The sequence below is a fragment of the Anser brachyrhynchus genome (genome assembly GCF_964034855.1).
Source record: "Anser brachyrhynchus genome assembly, chromosome: 1".
Lineage (NCBI taxonomy): Eukaryota > Metazoa > Chordata > Aves > Anseriformes > Anatidae > Anser > Anser brachyrhynchus.
This window is the reverse complement of record NC_137694.1, coordinates 118,387,643-118,407,953: the sequence shown is the minus strand read 5'-3', so window position 1 is coordinate 118,407,953 and position 20,311 is coordinate 118,387,643. Positions and strand designations below refer to the sequence as shown.

Below are 20,311 nucleotides of genomic sequence, written 5' to 3'. Positions count from 1 at the left end.
GTTATAAAACTGTGTAGGGAGGCTGTACTGTTTAAAACACTAGCTAATTGTTTTCAGCTGGTGCGCATATTGTGTGGTGTTCAGTAGTGATACCAAACCTGGAAGGAGCAATGGATATGCTTAAGGGAGGGCTCTTCTTATGAGGGATCTCAGCACCTTGGGAAACAGGCTGTCAGGAACCTCATAAGGTTTAGCAAAGGCAAATGCAAAATTGTGTACCTGGGCTGGACTAACCCCAGGCAGGGGAGCAAGATAAGGGTTGACTGGGTAGAAAGCACTTTTGCAGAAGGGGATTTGTGGGTTCTGATGGTCGCCAAGTTGGACATAAGTTGTCAGCATGCTATGGCAGCAAAGGGAGCCAACTGCACACCAGGCTGTTTTAGGAGCAGTGCACCTTGTAAGGCCACTGGAAATCATTCTTCTTGTCTCTGTCATGTCCAGTGTTGGGCCCTGGGGAATAAGATAGGCATGGATGAGCTGGAGCTAGTCCAGCAGCGGGCCACCAAGATAGTTGGGGCCTGAAGCATGTGGTGTGTGAGGACAGGCTGAGAGAACGGGTCTTGTTCAACCTGGAGAAGAAAATGCTAAGGGGAAAGTTTGTTGCTGTCTATAGCAGTGGAGCAGAGGATATAAAGAAGACAGATAAGGTTGTTGTATCTGCGCAGAAGGTCAGGATGAGACCTATGAGGAAAGCTTTTTCAACATGGGAGTACTTAAATGTGTTAACACGATACAGAGAGGTTGTAGAGTCTCCGTTCTTAGAGATGGTTGAGATTTGACTGCATGGAACCTGAGCAACCTGCTCTAATTTGACCTAATGGCAGTAGAGGGTTGGATTAGATTGTCTCTGGAGATCTCTTTTGTGTTATTTGTGTGAAGTTGTGCCTCTGTGAGTCATCTTGTAAAATCTTAGTTATGGCTTCCAAAAGTTGTTTTTTCTTCCTATTAGCTTCAGTAAGTTGTAAATTAGGCTGTCATGTATCTGTTGGCATTGGAACAGAAGTGGAGGTGGAACGCATCCCTGGAGGTGTTCAGGGCCAGGTTGGATGGGGCTTGGTCAAACTGATCTAGTGGGTATCATCCCTGCTCATGGCAGGGGGTTGGAACTAGGTATCTTTAAGGTTCTTTCCAACCCAAGCCATTCTAAGATTCTGTGAAGCACAGCTTTTTTTTAAAAAAAACTAAACAAAAAACAGACAAAAAACCTTACTGCTGGCCTCTAAGGTGCGAACACAATCCCTATACCTTTGCATTAATGTTCAAGTTGGCTTAACATTTTAAGCTCAAATACAACTTTTAGCATTGTACTTTGCTCTTCATATTCCTTCTTGCTGGTGGTGTAAGAAAAACCTTTTCTGAAGGATTTCAGTAACCGTGTTTCAGGTTGTGAACTTGTTTTCTCCCCTTCTCTCTATTAGACAGGATGGACAACCAACAGATAAAGGAAGCGATGACATCCTAGCTTTTGCCTTCTCTTCATCAGGAGATTATTTTGTCTTGACAGATGACAACAAACGTCTGATTCTGTTTCGTACTAAGCCTTCCTGGGAATGTATTAGTATCAGGTAAGGAAGCAGGATGTTGCTTGTCTCTTCATAATGGGGCTATGGCTGATTAAATTAGAATTATGAAATAGCAGTACTTGGGGTGCACGAATTTGTTATTGATAAGCTTCCTTCCCCCCCACCCTTTGTATTTAAGCATGTTTAATGATCTTGGGAGTTTGTATTGTTGGCCAGGAAAAGGATAATCTGTTGTTTACTCCAGAAGACAGCATTTGCGTCTTTAAGAATTGAAACTTTACTCGCTCCTAGTGAATGCTGCGGTTGGGTCTTTAAGAGTGACACTGAGCAGTTCAGTGAATGCACTGTCTGGTTCTGTTGATTTGGAGCAGAAGACATTTTAGGGAGTTTGTGAACTCAGAAGCATATTTTTAGAGCTACTGCAAACTTTTCCTTCTGTAAGTGTAGTTCTCTTGAGAAAACTCTGTGGCTGTCCACCAGAGGTCCTCCAGTTACAAGTTTTTCATTGCTGCTTGTAATGATCAAAAAAAAAAGGACCATGACATGAAGGAGTTCCTGAGAAGGTAAGTCAGCATGTGAGGTCTCTGCTTCTGGTGATCTTGATGAAGGCAAGGCCCTGGTTGCAATATAAAATGGGGTCTTACTCAGGTTGGTTGTGTGTGTAGGGTACATGACAGACCTTCGGTGGCTTAACCAGTGTTGTAGTGAGTAATCGCTGGCAAAACCAGAAGTGAAAAGTTCTGTTCACTGTTCATTCTCTTCCCTGCTGCCTTGCCCTGTTATTCCTGTCTATAAGATGCCATTGGATAATTGTTTGACATTTTTATTTTCTGCTAGAGAGTCAACTAGAATCACAGATGGATTTTTTGGGAGCGTTGCTACCTCCTGTTAGGAAACTGGGAATGCAGGAAAAAGGGTCTCTTTGTGGGGAAAAAAAAGAATGCCAAAATCGACCTATGTAACTTGTGGTAATTTTATGGCAAGCTGTATTAAAGGTTTCTCGCAGTGCTAGCTCTCCTAATAAGCTTGTTTCAGACAAGGGGAACTTTTGGATCTGTCTGTAAGGTCAAAGGCAGTACAGCTAAACTCGGAATTAGACTTCTTGTTAGCAAGGTATTCTATTTTGACACTGTGCTGCCTGAGCCTGCAATGTGTTAGCAGGCATTCGTGTCCTATACGTTTTCCCATTATTATGGTACTTCTTTACACAGTCACTAAAAATATTGGAATTTATATCTGTCTACCTGAAGTGCAGTTTGTTGTTCTTTTGCCTCCAGAGGTCACTAAATTTCAGAGTAGGTGAATAGAAATGGCCATTCTCTATGATCCCCATAATTGGCAGTCATATATCAATGCTTTCAGGACATGGAGAGGTTTGGAAAAGAGGTGTTTTGAAAAGGAAAGAATAATACTAATAACAACAGCTGTTAATTTGCAGAATTTTTCTTGAGAGTAATTGTGATTAAACCTATTATAGAACTTGTTTTCTGACCTGTGTGGTCCTTAAATTTATCTGAAAAGCTGTTAGAAAAACATTGCCTGCTACACTACTACTGGAACAATAAAATGCTGGATGATGATGTGGGAAAGTCAAAGTTCCAGTTCAGGGAGAAGACACCCTGAGACTATCTCTCTGACTGTGTGATTGCATGTGAGGAGGCAGAGTCTGTAAAGCTCCCAGAGGACTTTGTTTTATAGTACAAAGTGGCAGCTGGAGCCTCGCTGCAGTTTTTACCTGTGTTGCTGCAAAATAGTTGTACTAGGAGACCTCCTACCTGGCTTTCTCTTTTCCACGTGCTTAGGTTGTATTTTTATTAGAGAGAACACAAGAAAGTCTACCAGGCTTTCTTTAAAGCACTGGCAGGCTGCCTAGTCAAATGCTTCACTGAGAAAGTAGCAAGCAAAATGCAAACAAGCAGCTTTAATGCTTCACCTTTTTTCTCCCACCTTTCAACTGTTTTCTGTTGTATAGTTTATTGATCGAAGAAGTCTCAAAAGTGCTGTTTGCCTCTGCATACCTTACTGTAACATTATTCCCATTGCTGCTGTTTTAAGGATGTGGCATCTGATAGGTTTTTGTCTAGCCTGTCTCAATCTGTTTAGCTGGGTCTGAATCCAAACCTGCTGAAGTTCCCATGCAGAACTGTTCAAACCGTGCCATTTTTCTTTCAGGTCTGTGAATCGGAGATGCACGTCCCTCGTTATTACAGCTGCTGAGGATAAAATTCTGGTTGCAGACAAATCTGGTGATGTCTATTCTTACTCAATAACAGAGCCACAAGCAGAAGGCAAACTTGAACTGGGGCACTTGTCTATGCTACTGGATGTGGTAAGCGTGTACCTCCATGTAGTTGCTGTACAAAGCTGCATTGCATTCCCAGTTAGAGTAGAATAGTTCAGTTGGAAGGGACTTAAAAAAAATAAATAAATCAAGTCCAGCTACCTGACCACTTCAGGGCTAAAACTTGCATTCAAGTTCTTTCATTGCTGCTTTGTCCCAACTTTGGGTGGTGGTGTGGTTTTTGTTTGTTTGTTTTTGTTGTTTTTTTTCTTCTTCAAGAGTTTCTACTTCCTTTAGGTATAAATGACATACATGGTTTGGATTTCTTCTTGATGAGTTTGTGTCTGGATGCTAATTTTTGGAAAGGAAGCAAGCATATGGGTTGTCTATTCTGGGAGTGTGACTGTTCAAAAATTCTTGGTGTTACAGCCACAGAACACTTGGAGATGGAGTGCATATGGGAATTCACCCAGACTGTCATGTCAGTCTAGCTCTTCAATGTGATAACTTCCTAACTTTTGAAGATCCAGTGGGACTTCTGCTGTAGTGCTGGAGCTCAGAGGCTTTCACGGGACTCACTAGTCTGTGCTGCTTGTCTTAGCGAGCAAGAAAGTTGCTGTCATTAGACTTATGCTCTCTTGATGTCATCAAGATTTATGCTTCTGTTGTAGGTGGAAATGTATGGCTTAACGCTTGCACCTGCAATTCAGAGTCAAGAAAAACAGATAATCTACTGCTTCTCTCTTCTGGTTAGGAAAAAGTGTGTTTAAACAAACGTTGAACTGCTGGGTACTAAAACTCTCCTTTTACCAACAGGCACTGAGCCCTGACGACCGCTATATCTTAACTGCGGATAGAGATGAGAAGATCAGAGTGAGTTTGACTAAAGCTCCTTATAACATTGTATCCTACTGCTTGGGACACAAAGAGTAAGTTCACTGTGTGCAGTTTGTCAGTGTGCCTCAATAGATTAAGTGCCCAAATCATATCAAACATCAGGTCTGCGTTACAAAGACTCCAGAGCTTGAGGGTTGTTAGCTCAAGGCGGTCTTAGTCATAAGAAGTGAGAAGCTTTGTGATTTGAACAGCCACTAATCTAATGGCAACTTGATGCAGAGTGCAGAGATCAGAGTTGGAGTGAAGAAATCCAAACAAATAACAACAGCACTCTTCCTGTCTGGACATCAGACTACAGTGAGCTAGGGGCTATAAAATGGTTCCATAAAATAAATTCCAGGAATCACGCTTTTTAACGTAGTTTTCTAGTCTTTCTAGCAGCTGAGAAAAGGAGCGTGGTGTTTTTCTTGAGACTGTTCTGTTTGTTGCTGTGGGCAAGAACATTTCTACATATAGAAGGATATATAGAAGATATCATAGGGGATATTACTGTAAAACTTCATGTTGCCGTGGTGTCTAATAAAATACGGAGTTGCCTCTGTACAAAAGAAAAAAAAATCAGAAAGGATGCTCTTTCCCTTCCCTTCCTTTCTTCTTCCTCCTGAAGTGAAGGTCCTTTTAGTTACAGCGGTTTAGTTTGGTTTAGAAAAGGGGAAGGTGGCAAGGCAACCTGCTACCTACACTGACATGATTCGGGTGCGCTCTGACCTGCTAGGAGACCGATAGGGGGTGTCCGCTAGCTGGTATGTCATTACTAGCCTACAGGAGGGACTGTGCTTTCCCTTTTCTTCTCAGTAGCTCTCCCATGAAGAAGATGGCAAATAGACTTAAAAAGGCCCTCTACATTTTACTTCTTAAAATGTTTGTCAGTTGCGCTATTTTCAAAGTCTCTTGAGTTTGCCTTCCTTCTCTATATAGTTTTGTGGGCTTTTGAAGTTTTTTTTGTTGTTGAGGGGTTGTGCAGTATTTTTGTCTTGTCCATTGCTAAATTTTGAAGTCCACAGCAACGGGGAAGCAAAGAAGACATGGCCCTGCATAGGGCACAGAACACATTTAATTCTCCTTGTCTGGCTGCTGACTTACTTGGGGATAACAGCACCCTTCCAGGCATGTTCTTCCATTAGATGATGCAACATGGTGTGGTCAACTTGCTATACCAGGAACAAGAGTTAGACAGTGTGACTGGGGAACTTGAGATACAGGTAACAACCGATCTTAACTTACCCAGCAAGGTGTTTTAGTAGAGCACTTTGGACACAGACTAACTTGGGTTACCAGTCTGATTTTAATAGCACCATTTGGTAGTCTGACCTGGGTAGACCTGGCATAGTATAAAAGCAACAGACTGCTCATGTTAAAGGTCTAAGTAGTCTTTGATCAGGTAGGTTTCTATAGCGTATTTACGCAGCCATGTCTGATCTTTCCACCTACTACGTACACAGTTGTACATTGTAATGAATAGGACTTGATACCCAGAAGGACGTTTTTATACTGGGACTGTCGTGTCCATGCAGGGAGTTCGTCAGTGGCCCCACAGTGGAAAGGCACTTGGCGTAAATTGCTTGATATACATTCAAAAAATCAATCTTTAAAAAGGGAATGAATAAAAAAAGGATGACATAAATCATCTGTCGCTCCAGCCTTGTTTCACAGTTCTGGATTTTCTTAGTTTGGTGGGGTGCGTGGCGATTCTTGTTGGATCCGTTATGCCTCCATGCACTGCTATTGCTGCTTTGTCATGGAAGTTTGTCATTACGGTGACCAAATCTCTTCTTGTGTGTTTTTTTTTTTCTTTCAGTTTTTTAATGGCCTTAAAGTTACGCCTTTTTTCAAAAGCAAGACAGTCCCACTCGGGTACTGTTTTGCTCAGGGCACTGCATTTTATGTTGCTAAGCTCTAAGATAATAATAAGCTCCAGAAGTTGAGGTCCTTGTTACTCAACACAAACAAGTGAATGTAGAGACAGCAATATTACATACTTCTGAAAAACAAGCTTTCTGTCTGAATGTAGACACTGGTGGTAAATTGCCAAATGCTTGTTTAAAAAATTTTGTAAAAGATTGTTTTTGATTATTCTCCAACTGTGATGGGAGAGAGGTGGTAGCTGAAAGCTGAATCATCACTGTTGAAGTGTTTTAAAAGCATCTGTTGATTTGTGGTTTTAATCTACATCATGAATTGAGGAAGGGGAACCATGCTATCTGAGTAAATCTGTCTGCCTTGGCATTTTCTTTGTCTAAATATTAATGTTTTCGTTTGGGAAGGCGTCAGTAGAATGCTCCAAGTGCAGGTGGGGAAAATAATTCTTTTGTTAAGTGGATCAGTAGTTTGTATAGTGTATATGCTGTACGAGGTACTGTAGACATACTTTTTCCTTCTCTTAAATGGCTTATATGGAGAACCTGTTTTTTATTAGAAGATTCGTTGTAAAATCAGTATTTTTTCTCATTGTATGTGTTTAAAGACCCCAGAGTGTCATGCAAGAGAGCTCATCATTTGACTTCTTTTCCTTTAGGTTTGTAAGCAGAATATTAGTAGTACCCAACTATCCTGATCTGCTGTTGTCTGCTTCTGGGGTACGTATTGCAATTTCTTCCAAAAAATATTTTTCTTGGAAGTTTAGACTTTAAAACCATTGTCTGCATGTGTTTTCCCCCAAGTCCCCTGGGACACTCAGTATAATTTCTCATGGCTTCCAGCTTGCCTTCTCTCCCCCTCCTTTCCTTTCTTAGCTTTCTTTTCAGTGTTTAGTCATTCTATTGCTAGAGCATAAAAGCCATTTACAATGTTTATAGTGAAGCTAGCTTCTTATTAGGATCTTCAGGATGGAGAAATTGCCAAGTCCTCGCTATTTCTTCATCATTAACTCTTGCTTTGGAGCACAGACAAGTTCTAATCATTGGACTGTTTAAACAACTTTGAGGCAAATGAATATTATGCCAGCCTGCCATGATAATGAGTGTCTTAAGAATTAATGGCCTTAGAATCCAAGCTTTTTTTTTAGAGGTTTTGAGATGAGAAAACTGTTCCCTCTTCACTCTCCCACTTGCTTTCCCCTGTGAGACTTGTTCTGAAGTATGTCCTCATCGTATGTCTAGTGCATGTTGTGTAGAGATTGCAGTGCAGTACTACACAATGCTTGAATGAAAACTGAAGAAGTGAGTGTTTTCACCCCCGTCAATCCCTTTCTTAAATTGATGGGATCCTGCTGTCATGCCAGACCTGTAGAGGTTTGAGCAACCTGTAGTGAGTAGATGGAGTTGATCTAAAAGAAGGGAAACAGTAGTCTTTGTATCCCAGACTAACAAAACTGCATAGGAAGAGAGCAATGTTTTCTGTGAAGATTGTAGTAATTCTTAGCGTTTGGTTTCGGCCACTGCTCTTGCATCACTACAGCTCTTGTCTCTTGTTCCTCTCATCGTTCTCTAAGCAACTGTACTGTTATTGCTGTGTCTTTATTTCATTCTTAGCAAGTTCTCTGGAAAAAACAGTCACTGAAGAGAGGTGTTTAGCTCTTCTCCAGGAGGTTACTAAATCAAATGAGAATTTGGGTGATAATAAGAGTAGGGGTGGAGAAGGGCAACCAGAAAGAATTGCTGCTAAGATGTTGATCACTATATTGCTGTGCTATTTGTGCTATAGGAGACAGACTTGAAATGTACTCTTGCAGCTACACAATTTCCACTTCAAAGGGAAAATTAAAGTTAGCACGATTGAATAATTTAGAATTGAGGGGGAAAATTATGTTAATTAAAATGCTTTATCTGCAGCTTGAGGTCTTAACTAAGTGACTATTTAGCAACTCCTGTGAGAAGCTCTTCAGGGAAATAGGGTTTAGCTGTAGGCCACAAGTGGCCACTCTTTGCCTGAGGAACTGCTGGTAATCAACTTGTGTTCGCTTCAATCTGCCCAGGATGGCACTCTGAGACTTTGGCACTATAAAAGCGGGGAAGAAGTCTACTGCTGTCATCTAAGCAGTGTCTGTGGGCCTGATGCAACCAAGACAGACCAGGTACGGCTGTGTGATAAACTGTGTGTGTGTTAGTGCTTTTGCTGTTCTCTGGATCCTTGGGACTCCCAAAAGCGTTTGTCGCGTTTTCTTAGGAGTGCCTCCTTTCTGTCAGTGGGTTTGGAAGTTACGTAAGACCTAGAAACTGTTATAATAGCCTGGGATTTGGGGGAAGGAAGAAAGTCCCTGACATTCATTCTTGTCTTGCATGCATTTCTAAAAATGCTAAACAGTGACTAAAAGCAGCTGTTGATAATTCTTGCAAAATAGAAGTTCTGCAAACCAAAACAAACCTTCACTTAATAATTTTTCAGAAAACACAAATTCCTTAGTCTCTTAGCCAGAAAATATCCTGTAACACTGGAAAAATCTAAAAAATTAACCCGTTTTTAAAATGTTTAAATTGCAACTTGAGCAACATTTTACATTCTCTCTGAGCAAAAAGAAGCTTTGTAATGTTTGTAATCAGTTACCTGCAATGTTACTGTCTGGGGGGATCAAGCGGCTAGGATTGTTGTTTTGGATTGTTCTGAAGCTGGACAGTGTCCAAAACAAAAATGTATGAGTCACAGGTGAAAATTGAATACCCCAGGAGCAATGCTTACACTGCCGCCTGCTCGGGCTGCTGATGTGGCGCACATCCGATGTGAGCAGAGGTTCCAGCAGTGCTTGATCTCGAGTTCTGTTACCTCTTGTCACGTGAAGCAGCATGACAAATTGGCGGTGAAATGCACTTGTTCTTGTCCCTCACACGTACATTATATTAAGCCAGGTACTAATCTGTGGAGTTATTTAAGGGTTGTTTGTCTTACCATCCATCCTTCTGGGTGTTTTGTTGTTTGTTTGTTTTAAATGTGAATCTCTAACAATCTTTGTCTTTGAAGACCAGGGTTGTCTCCTTGTTGTTAGGTGAATGGGGAGCCTGTCACCACGTATGGCTGTCGAGGCCAAAACGCTGCAGAATTCATATCCAGGCTGAAATGTCATTGAACAGTTGCGTCTTTCTTCCCTAGCATTTTGCTGTTGTTTTGGTTAGTTGAAGTCTGTTGTGCTGTGCAGACAGGAATCAGTAGGGATCTCTCAGAGGTTCTTTGCTGTTCGCATAGGTCTGGCCTGATCTTGTTAGTGGGATTCCCGGTTACTGAACTGGGAGCATGACGCATGGAAGAACCACATTCCTAGCGACCGACCTAACAACTCAAGGTTTTTTTTTCTGAGCAAAAGACATCAGCAGGGTTGTTTTTGTGTTGGAATAATAACATGCAACTTTCATTTCTATTTGTACATAAGCCCTGAGGGCAGCCACTTGCATCACAGCATGCAAAGCTTAGATACTGGAACACATGTTTTTTGCTCTTGAGTCCCTTTCAGCAGGAGTTCGTGATAATACCTATACGGACAATTTAACCTGCTCTTGAACTTGAAAAACATACTTAAAAGCAACTTCTGCCCATATGCATGGGGTCTTTGGCTCATTTCAACTTGAGTGTAGTGTTTGAAATAGATTTTTTTTTTTTTTTTGAAGTAGCTACTGCCATTTTTTTTTTTCACTAGCAAAAATTGGGTGCAATAAATTAGGTCACAAGACCAGCTAGCTGCTATCCTTGCTTAGTCTGGGTGCAGGAGGATTTGAGGTAGTAGGGGAGAATTAAGATTGAGGTCTATAAAATTACTTTGTCATGCGTAGCCTTCTGGAAGTGTCTCAGAGTTTCAAAGCCAAAATGTTCTAACATTTGTGGTCAAAGTAGCTAATGCGAGTGCATTATTTGGTAGCCATTGAATCTATGCCCGCAGTAATGTTGTAAGGCATTTATTTTCAGGGTAAGATTATTTTTTTAATACTTTGCCTTACAGCTTTATTGGATCATAGAGGACTAGTAAGCGACGTGCTGTGAGGAAAGGAGTCATTATTATTTTTAATGTGACCAGATGCTTAGACTGGCCTAGCACTTAGTAAGATAGCTTGCATGTAAATTAACAGTGCTTAGGATCACTGAAGCATTTAAGATTTGAAAAGACCTTCAAGATGGTCAAGTCCAGCTGTCGACCTGACCTACCAAGTCCCATCACTAAACCATGCCCTTTAGTGCCACCTCTGATCTTACACTGAACCCTATCTACATTGCTTACAAATAAGTTTATCCAAATGTAATACAAACTAACAAATATTACAGGAAAGAACTTGTTACTGCTTGCAAGAGTGGATTTAAAAGAAAAGAAGCTCCAACTCTAGTTTTTTTGAAGGCTTCTGAACATAGTTCAGTAATATTTGCCTTGTCTATACCTCCTTCTATAGGAAGCTCTTCATATGCTGATGGAGTCTCTTAGTAGAAAGTTGGGATGCCCTTTTTTTGTTTGAGACATCTGTTTAGCTGCTTTGATCCCAATGTGAGTAAACAGTGACCGAAAGAGAATACACGCAAACTGTGGGTTAGTAAATATAACACATCAGTTAATCAACTGTATTTCTGCAGTGTTTTACAGTTCTGCCCATTGCATGCATTGTGTGTCTTCTAATTGTGGTCTTGGAAGCCTTGGGCTGACCTGTTCCTTGAATCTGCGTAATTCTGCTTGCTACCAATTCTTACAGGCATTCTAAAATCTGTCTCCCTGTAAAGGTGGTGCAAATCTAGTTATGGGTGCAGGAGACTCAGTTGGCTTGACCCAGTTGGTATGTATGTGCAAGAGGCAGTCTCCCGGTGATTACAGATAGATAAATGACATCTCAGCCTTCATGCTGTGGGTTGCCACCTCCATGCTGTGATGCTGCACTTTTCAATACGTACTTCTGTCAGACCAACTATACTGTTTTAAGCCTGCGTGGTGATCATTATTTAATGCACCATATGAAATATCTAATAATCGGCAGGGTGGCTTCCTGGAAAGATTGTCCAAATAGTAATTTTTCGTAGAGATTGTTTCTGTCTTGGTGGCCAGCCAGACCAAAGGAGAAAGGAAGCTTGTGTTTTGCTGGCATTGTAGTGCTAGAAATGCCAGAGAAATTGATGTCCAGCAGTGGTATTTAGCCCTACTGTGCATCCAGCTGTATCAAAGGGCAAGGATCATCATCACAACCTAGTGTGCTATTTATAGTCTGAATTTAAGGTAACAGACTCTTAAGTCAGCACTTTTTAGGTTGTAGCTGTCATGCCGTCTGCTAATGACTCTGGCAACTGAAGATTAGGTGGGGGTGTAATTGTTTTCTCCTTTCCTTCACATCACATCTTTTTTTTTTTTTTTTTTTTTTTTAATCATCGATACCCACTATGAATGCACCGAAGCTTGAAACACAATACGAAGCATAATGATAATGGAATCAACAGTAACGGTGGGCCATATGAGTGCAGAAATGTGGGCTTATTTTGGTTGGCAGGTGATGAATATGTGTGTGTTTTGGGAATGGAGATGGGTTCTTGAGCAGTGCAGTGTTGGTTTCAGCTGATAGGTTGCAGACTCCCAGTTCATTTTCCCTCTACAATGGGAGTAATTCTCTCATTCCATTGTAAATAAATATTACCCTGGTTCAGAGCTTTCACCTCATTTGATCCTCTTGACAGCAAAAGCTTGTTTAAAGTCCAGAACGTGAATTGCACAACTCCACCCCAGTGCTCCAGTACATTACGTTTTCATAGGGTTACCTCTTCTCACAGGCATCAAAAGATAATTTTAAGGTGTTGGTGGGCTGATAACACTGGCACAGAAATGCTGAATAAGTTAAGAGAGTATCAACTGAACATCTGTTTATCACAGGCTGTTCTTGGAGCTTTTGTTTAAGTTAACTGATTTCATAGGCTTGTCCTTGAACAAGATACTATTCTGGGCCTCGCATTCAATTCACTGATTGTTAACTTACCATTAAAGAAGCATGGAAAGGAAAGAGCTTACTAAGATGTGTCTTTGTCCAGCTGTGAGTAACATTTGGTTCAAATCAAAGTCTCCTCCTCCCTCCCCCAGTGAGGGGTGGGGAGAGCTTCTGCATACTTCGCATTCACAAAACCTTTTGTCTCTCTGCTCTCTGACGAAGCCTGAACTGTGTAGGTGGGCACTTCCTATCACTGTGCTTACTGTGTGAGTTGTCCTGAGACAGGCAGAGAGAAGCATTGTTAGCAGAAATAAATAAATATATATATATTTTTTAATATCTTGGCTTATTTCCTTAAATGTCTAGAAAACCCACTGGTGGTTTACAGAGGAGTTGTCAGTTCCACTTTAAAACTATGGTGTAAGTGGCTCCATGCTGCAGTAACTACATTTAGACGTGTTAGCTACAGTGAACCTTTCTGGTTCAGCCCACTCATCCTCGTCCTACTCGCTGTTTGGAACTGCAAGCATTTTTTATATCTGTTATACAGGGGGTCCTGGGTCTCACCGCTAAATACGGAATAACAACTTTGTATTTCTGCAGTGGGGCAAGAAATTAGTCCCATCTGTTTACCAGAGCTTTGAAACGCACCATCCTTTTGATAATGGCTTTTAGAAAGTGGTCCTCTTCTGTCCAAACAAATGGTCGAGTATGTGAGTGAGAAGTATGTGCTGCTGGCGGTGTGCATGCTGCTGTTCTTGCTTTCCCCTACCTCCCCCTAAAGACTGTGCCACACGATGGATTTTTTTTCCTCTTCTGTGCTGGAGATGCTCCACGTAACTCTGGTTTTCAGCTATAATTATGCCATTAATTAACTTTCTTTCCTGCTGTTGGTTCATCTTTGAGTAGCTGTGTCATGGACTGTTGACAAAAGAATTAGCTTCCTGTGTTAAATTTGCCGAGTTGGATGTTTGGAGGCTCTAGAGCTTGTTTGGCTTTCCTGGATTGATTGCAAAACTCCGAAGTAAGTCCCCTGAGGATTCCCATACATCAGCTGGCAGCTCAAAGGGTAAAATTCAGCTTAAGCTGGTAAACTAGAGGTTCTGTCTAGTGACCAGTGTCACGTTAGGGAAAGAGGTGAAGGCTGTGTGGGAGGGAAAAGGGGTCTGGAGGACAAGGCGATGCATTTTCCCTGCCCTAGGGAGAATAACTCACTACTACTCCGGTAAGAAGGTTTTATTAATCAGAAATGCTAGTGTTATTACAGTGTAAAAACATACTTGAGAACCAGCCTTTTTGCCTTTGCAGTCTCATCTTTCACATTATATGGTAGATACTTTCAAAAAAGCACCCTAGGGCATCTTCTCGCAGATTCTGTGCTCATCTCGAGTTCTTAGTTCCCACTCAAGGAGCCCCAAATCAGTTGTTAGATATTTCAAGTGGTACGGTTTATCCAGCAGAGATACTGCCCTGGTTCTCTCCCAGATAAAACTATTTATCTTCTGAATTAGGGCGTGGGTGTTGTTTTTTTTTTTTTTTTTTTGTGGGTGTTTTTCTTTTAATGAGGAAAGTGGCCAGAGGCCTTGTTCTTCAGAACATGTTTCATGTTGGGCAGTTTGGCTTCACCCAGATGCAGGTTGAGAACAGGGGCAACCCAGCAAGGATTTTGGCAATGCATCACTATCTTCTTTTTTAACAAATGTAGTATGTTTATAATCTCCAAGCTGCTAGTGTGATATCCTGGCTAAGCAAACTTAATGCCCTTATTTATTTTTTATTTTTCCATTAACATTGCAGGGGAGAATTTGTAAGGGTGACATACTTCCCTTCATTGTCTTCTCTCTTGGTTTGTCTATTGAGAGTAGCTCAATAAAACCTTTACACTTGGTCTCTGTTACGATGGCTGTGAATGTGGAAAGCTTCATTAAACAGCAAACACTGGTACACAAATACACTTGACTGCAGTTTAAATGTAATTATGTTGCTTAACTTGCTGTAAGTTAAGATACGTGCTAAATTTTAAAGGGTAAGACATGAAATTGAAAGTGAATTTTCTGCCTTTAAAACAGTCTTAATTTATAAGGATGTTTCTTTTTCTCTTCCTATTAGAAATACACTGTGACAAGAATAGCCTACTGCTGCCAAGGAGGTTATGTTGCTGTTCTGTGTGACTGGTAAGAACAAAAGGAATACTGGCTAAAGTCATCACAGCTCCTGTAAAGGAGGGAACAGCTTTCCCTGCTGGATACACTCACGCTTCCCCAGACTGAAGTGTGTGGTACTGTTAATCTCTCAGTGTTATAGGCATGCCTGTGGCCTCACAGGAAACCCGAGAGTCCTTTTTGTGCTTGTCCTCTGCTTGAATGCAGAGGTGAGTACGAAGGTTACTTGGCATAGTTAAGTTTTGCAGAACTTGTGATGCCCTTCCCTCACAGGAGGGAACACGAGGTGAGGATGTGAGAGCCCTGCCTGGCACTCAGAATGTTCAAATGTGTGTGTTTGTACGAGGAAAGCACTCAGGAGCCAGAGGGCCAAGCACTGAGGAACGCTGCAGTCCCACTGGCAGGGGAATACCTTGCAGGGATGGACAAAAAGCCTTTCCCTCTCTTTCCACAGCACCTTAAGCCTGCCAAGAAAACTGCTGTCACTGACAAAAGCTTGCCAACAGGACAGAGGGAGATTGCCAAAGCTGCCCATACAGTGAAATCATCTGTCCCCTCAGTGAATTCGGTCTGTGCCAGGGTGAGAAGCCTCAGCTTCTCCCCATCACGTGCACTGCCGGGCTGAGCGGCTCCCTGCATGGGCATCCAGACCTGTTCTGGAAGTGGAAGCCTTGTCAGCTATGGGCTATGCCTGTGCTAGTTCCCCCAGGGGCCATGCCGTGCTCTGTCAGGTTTTTATTTCCAGCTCCACAGCCCAGCATTTCTAAACAGTGTTGTCTTGTAGACCTTGTAAGCCGCCCATGAGGGAGCAGAGGTGTCCTGCCTGGCACGCTGTAGACTTACCCAAGGGAGATTAGGAAGCTCTGTACAAGGAGGCTGTGGCTGTTAGAGGAGAGGGTGCTGTCAGGAGAGATGGAGATGGATACCTTGCCAGTGCAATGCTAGAATCCCACTTTTCAGCCACTTCAAGGTGTCCTGACCCTCTCATTCCCTCCTCCTTTCCATGGAGGGTAATTCCTCTCCTGTTTTATTGTATACTGGTGCTCAGTTACATGCTCCTTCAAGTGAAGCCCTGTAGGCCGGTTGTGCTGTGATGAAACACTCCCCATGTAAATCCTGATTAAATTCCCTTTACTACCTTTTTTTTTTCTAAAGAAGAGGCAGTATTGACTGCTTTTTCTTTGATATGACATTTGAAAATCCATTTGACATGTTAGGTATCTACAGCTTCTGCCTCCGACCACGTAAGCAAACTGCATTTGTAGTGTTATGGTATTTTTTGCAATTTCTAATGACTTTGCTTTGGCTCGGTTTGGAATTAGAGTGGGTGTTTGTAGTTTGCTGTACAAGTGATGGCAGTAGGTGGATTTGCTAATAATGGTAATTAAATTTTTTCCTCTCAAAAGTGTTCCCACAGTCTACATCTTTCAGCTTGATGCCATTGCCCAGCAGCTAGTTTACAGACAGCAAATCTCTTTGAAACATAAAGGCTGGGACATTGCATTTGAGGAAGCAGGAGATATCTGGATTTTGCAGGAAGACAGCGAAGCCCCTCTTCAGTTGTACAGACCGTGTGATGGACAGTGGAAGGTAGCTACTTTTGTTACCCTAACACCATGGATGTTTTGTTTAGTCTTGACCTCGTAACAAAAACAGAGTGAACTGTGTTCCATGAAAACTGAATGACACATTTCTCTATTTCAGACTGAGTAGAAGTCTTAGATACCTCTCCTTTTACTTCTCTCACCTCTGTATAATGCAAAGCCATTGAGAGCTTGTTATCAGCCTCCTCTCTGGTAAAGCTAACATCTAGCATAGCAGGATGAAGCAGAGTGCTTGTCAGCCATTGCATTCAGTACTTTAAACCATTGCCTGTGCTCTCTGCGTGCTACACTTGATTAAAAACACAAAACAAGAAAATCCCCTTGTGGTTTGCTCAGTAATGCTTTCTGCACAGCCCTCTCAGTGCCTGCCTCTGAGAGATATTTTCGGGTTAGAGGCATCCTGGGATTTTTATTTTCTATTTCTTCCCATAGAACAGGGAGTCAAAGTTGAGGGGTGTGCTAACAAGTTCTCTGTAATAGCCTGTTAAATGACTGGAAGCTTCCTTGTTAATTTTTAAAGTCCCCACCTAGTTGTGTGTTGTAAGGTGGATTTAAATTACACTTCTAGGTAAGTTCTTTGACACTAATGTGTTCCTTCTGGTATTCCTTATCCTCACAAATTAGTAAGTGAGAGTCCATTTTCTTTCTTTCAAGCTATACAGGGTCCCCAGGAAGAACAGGTGAACTCAGGACAAGTTTCTGTAGGGGTCCTGAAAAAAAAAAGGAACCTAAGATTCTGGGGGGTTTCAACTCGCTGTCCTTTCGCCGTGCTCATCTGTGGCATTTTTCAGTTGGCTGTGATACTGCAAGTTCCTTGTTCATTATGCACAGAATATCATGCAATGTTCCTTCTTTTCCCAGCCTGTAACTGATGATGAAGGATTACAGAGGATGTCAAAATATCTGCGTGACAACTGGACGGTGTTTGAAGGTGAGAAATCTGGCCTGAAGGTGTAAGAACTGCAATTTTAGGTCTAAAGTGTTTGGAGCAAGATCAGAGTTGAAGTCAGTTCTCTTGAAGTTGCATAATCTTTCAGTTTTCCTTCCTCAGCTCCATCCCTCCATCTGGTGTGGGAATTAGTGTTGGTATTAAAGGGTGTTCAGGTTACTGTTCTCAAAAAAATGGTGTAGGTATTTATAGCGTTAAAACTGTTCTACATAGACACCTTAGCATATGGTTGTACATAAACACCCTGTTACAGAGCTGCAGCAGTCCGTCTGACTGCTGTGATATTGAAAACTGTTGTTTGTTTTCTTGTCTCTTGCCTGAGCATGAAACTTTATTAGAAGTACGGTTGAGATAGTGAGATAATAGCTGCCATTAAGTTGGTTGTGCTTGGCCTTTGAAATCTAAAAGGAAGTCAAGTACCCTTTTGGAAGGGAGAGTGTTTGCACGTAGGTGTTGCAGACTTGATAGTTAGAGCCAGGCAGATTATTAAAAGTACAAGGGCTGAGTGAAAATGAGCAACGGAGAAGTAGTACGAGCAGACAGGGAGAGAGGTTCCCAGCATAATTTGGCAGTGTAGCAAATTACTGTGATACACAATAGCCTGCTGCAGCTGGGAGAGGAGGACTGCTCAAATGACAGGATCTATTATTGTTAATTAGTAAGGGGAGGCTCACATGATAACCACTTACTCCAGTGCGTAATTAGTGCTTGAGAAGGTAGTTCTCTTAAAAGAGGTGATCATTATATTGCTTAAACCCAGTCTTCTTAATATCTCTGTAGCCTTCTTTTCACTTTCTACAGACCAGTTTCATCTGATTGCTGACTGTGTAGGCTTTAAGACAACTAGGTCGGTCTGGAAGCAGATGTTGAACAATTTGACGCTGTGTTGGAACCGATCCCAGAAAAAGGTAGAGCAAGATTTAGTGCAGATTGATCAAGTCGAGAGTATATCCATTTGAATGGATATCCAAAATGACTGTGCCATTCGTCCCAGGGCCAAAGGCCAGTCAATTGGTTACTGTGTGAGTGCAAGACCCTTGAAAGTAAAACCATGCACTTTGCCAAGTACCCGTGAGGGAGAGTCGGTATGTTTGTGTACCAAGACTCAAAGGTGTGCTGTATGTGCGTTACTGTGGAGTAGCACGCTTGCTTCAGGACCAAGCCATAGTAAATACTGGGTTTCCATGCTCATAAACAAGATTTTTTGGAAGTGAGGAAAGGTAAGAACAGAAAGGGGAACTAGAGGTAGCTAGCTTTGCCAGATAGATACTCTAACAAGTTTTAGAAATATGGACCTAGTCAGCTAATCTCTTGCGGTATTATCTACAAAAAAACAGTGTTTTTTTTTTTTCTTTTTTTTGGGGGGGGATAATAGTTGCCTGTTTAATCCTATAAGCTTACGGTCCTGGTGATGCTGCGAAGAATGTTATGCTGGATTCACAAAACTATAGCAAAATCATGAGGGGTGAATGCTTAAAAAGTGCGTATGTATGCACTGTAGGACAGCACCGTTTGAAGTCTACTGCTTCAGGCTTATTTTAAGTTAGTGCTCTAGGAAAGAAGTCAGCTAAGGACAGTTGCATAGTAATTTAGGCCCTTTGCAGTGTTTAAGCGTGGGGGAAGAATGCCAACAGGATGTCTTAACAATAAGTTGCTACAGCAGTAGTTTTAAAAACAGGAGTCTCTAAGTTCTTGAAGTGTCCAAGAGAATTGTGTGCCTTCTTTGCTTGACAGTCATGTGCCTGCCTCTGTAGGCATTTTTCAGCTTAGTTGCGCTTGGCAATGTGAATTCAGGATGGATTCTTACCAAGTCAGACAGGGCTTACGTAGTGTAAATGCTGATGTTTAGTACAGTGGATAGGACCACAGTAAATAAGTTGAAATACCACTGTCTAGAATTCCAGCACAGGAAATAATTGCTGAGACCATTAAGGAAATTAACACTTGTCTTGTGTTCCTGTTTTGCCCACTTGCAGGATTTGTTGGTGCAGAGAGCCACTACAGCAGTCTCTACAAAGCTTCCTTTGATAACACGGCCGTCTACCTACAAAAGAAAGAGGAAAGGTTGCAGCAGCAGAAAAAGAAAAGGCAGGATCTGCAACATGGTTCTAATGGACAAACAAAAAAGATCAAAATAGAAGAGCCATCGCTATAACACCATCTGTTGTTAGCTTGTAACTTCTGTCTTGACGAAAAGAACTCATCTGGCTGTAGACTTTTTTTTTTAATGTAAAGTGATTTATAGAAGATTGGTTTAAACTTACATTCAGATTCAGGTTTTCCGGAAGCCTGATATGACAATATCCTGCTTGCAGCAGATATTTTATATGTGTAAGCTTCTAACAGCATAAAAATGTCAGCAGTTCAGTCCTAGAAATCTCTAATGCATGCTGTGTGAATATTGGAGATGGTAATTTTCCTTGAAACGGGATTTTCTTTTTGCCTACTGTGTTCAGGCTTGCATTTTCAGGTGGAAGTGCACTGATTAAAATTGACTTTTTAAAAAACTTTTTTTTTAAGGTCTGATAGTTAACGTAACTAACATAGTATAACTGGCTATGGAGAAGGGAATACTGCAAAATTCTTGTTGTATATGAAAGGTTTTAGCTGAGGCTTAACTATCTCTGTTTTTACCCCTTATCTTCATTTTACCTGGTAAAGCTTCTGCCTAGCTTCTAATCCAATGCTTCTTTATACAGGAAGGAGTGCAAAACCAGATTTTATACACTGGAAAGTTTAAAAAAAAAAAAAAAATAAAAGTGACAGTTAACTTTGTACTATTGGAAGATCCTTTTGTTGCAATATGATCCTAGTGCCTCTGTGAAACTTATTTGGGAGGCCTATGAGCAATACTTTGGAGTGCATTCTGCTTCTTTGAACACTGCAATTAGCCAAGAAACACATCTTTTTGAAAAGTTAACCAGCAGGAGCCTTGTGGGGTCACTTGTTACTCCTTCGGCAGGCAGAAGATGCCATCTGTTAGATGAACGTGTATCATGTCTGTATGGAATATGATATATTTCAGCTGAGACTGTAAAACCAGATGTTGAAATCTGTACGATTCATTAAAAGTATTCAGAATTA

General features: G+C 41.5%; 1 protein-coding gene across 1 annotated transcript in view; it reads left to right on the top strand.

Moving 5' to 3' along the window:
* WDR4 (WDR4 tRNA N7-guanosine methyltransferase non-catalytic subunit) overlaps positions 1-20,311 on the top strand; it is a gene marked incomplete at its 5' end in the record, with an annotated part of 22,446 nt that extends 2,135 nt beyond the window's left edge. The window contains 9 exons of the mRNA XM_080551980.1: positions 1,419-1,565; positions 3,696-3,852; positions 4,621-4,733; positions 7,217-7,277; positions 8,615-8,713; positions 14,622-14,686; positions 16,081-16,264; positions 17,140-17,209; positions 19,204-20,311. Of these exons, the coding sequence (XP_080408106.1) occupies positions 1,419-1,565; positions 3,696-3,852; positions 4,621-4,733; positions 7,217-7,277; positions 8,615-8,713; positions 14,622-14,686; positions 16,081-16,264; positions 17,140-17,209; positions 19,204-19,382 (1,075 nt within the window). The 3' untranslated portion in view covers positions 19,383-20,311. The remainder of the gene's footprint in view (positions 1-1,418; positions 1,566-3,695; positions 3,853-4,620; positions 4,734-7,216; positions 7,278-8,614; positions 8,714-14,621; positions 14,687-16,080; positions 16,265-17,139; positions 17,210-19,203) is intronic.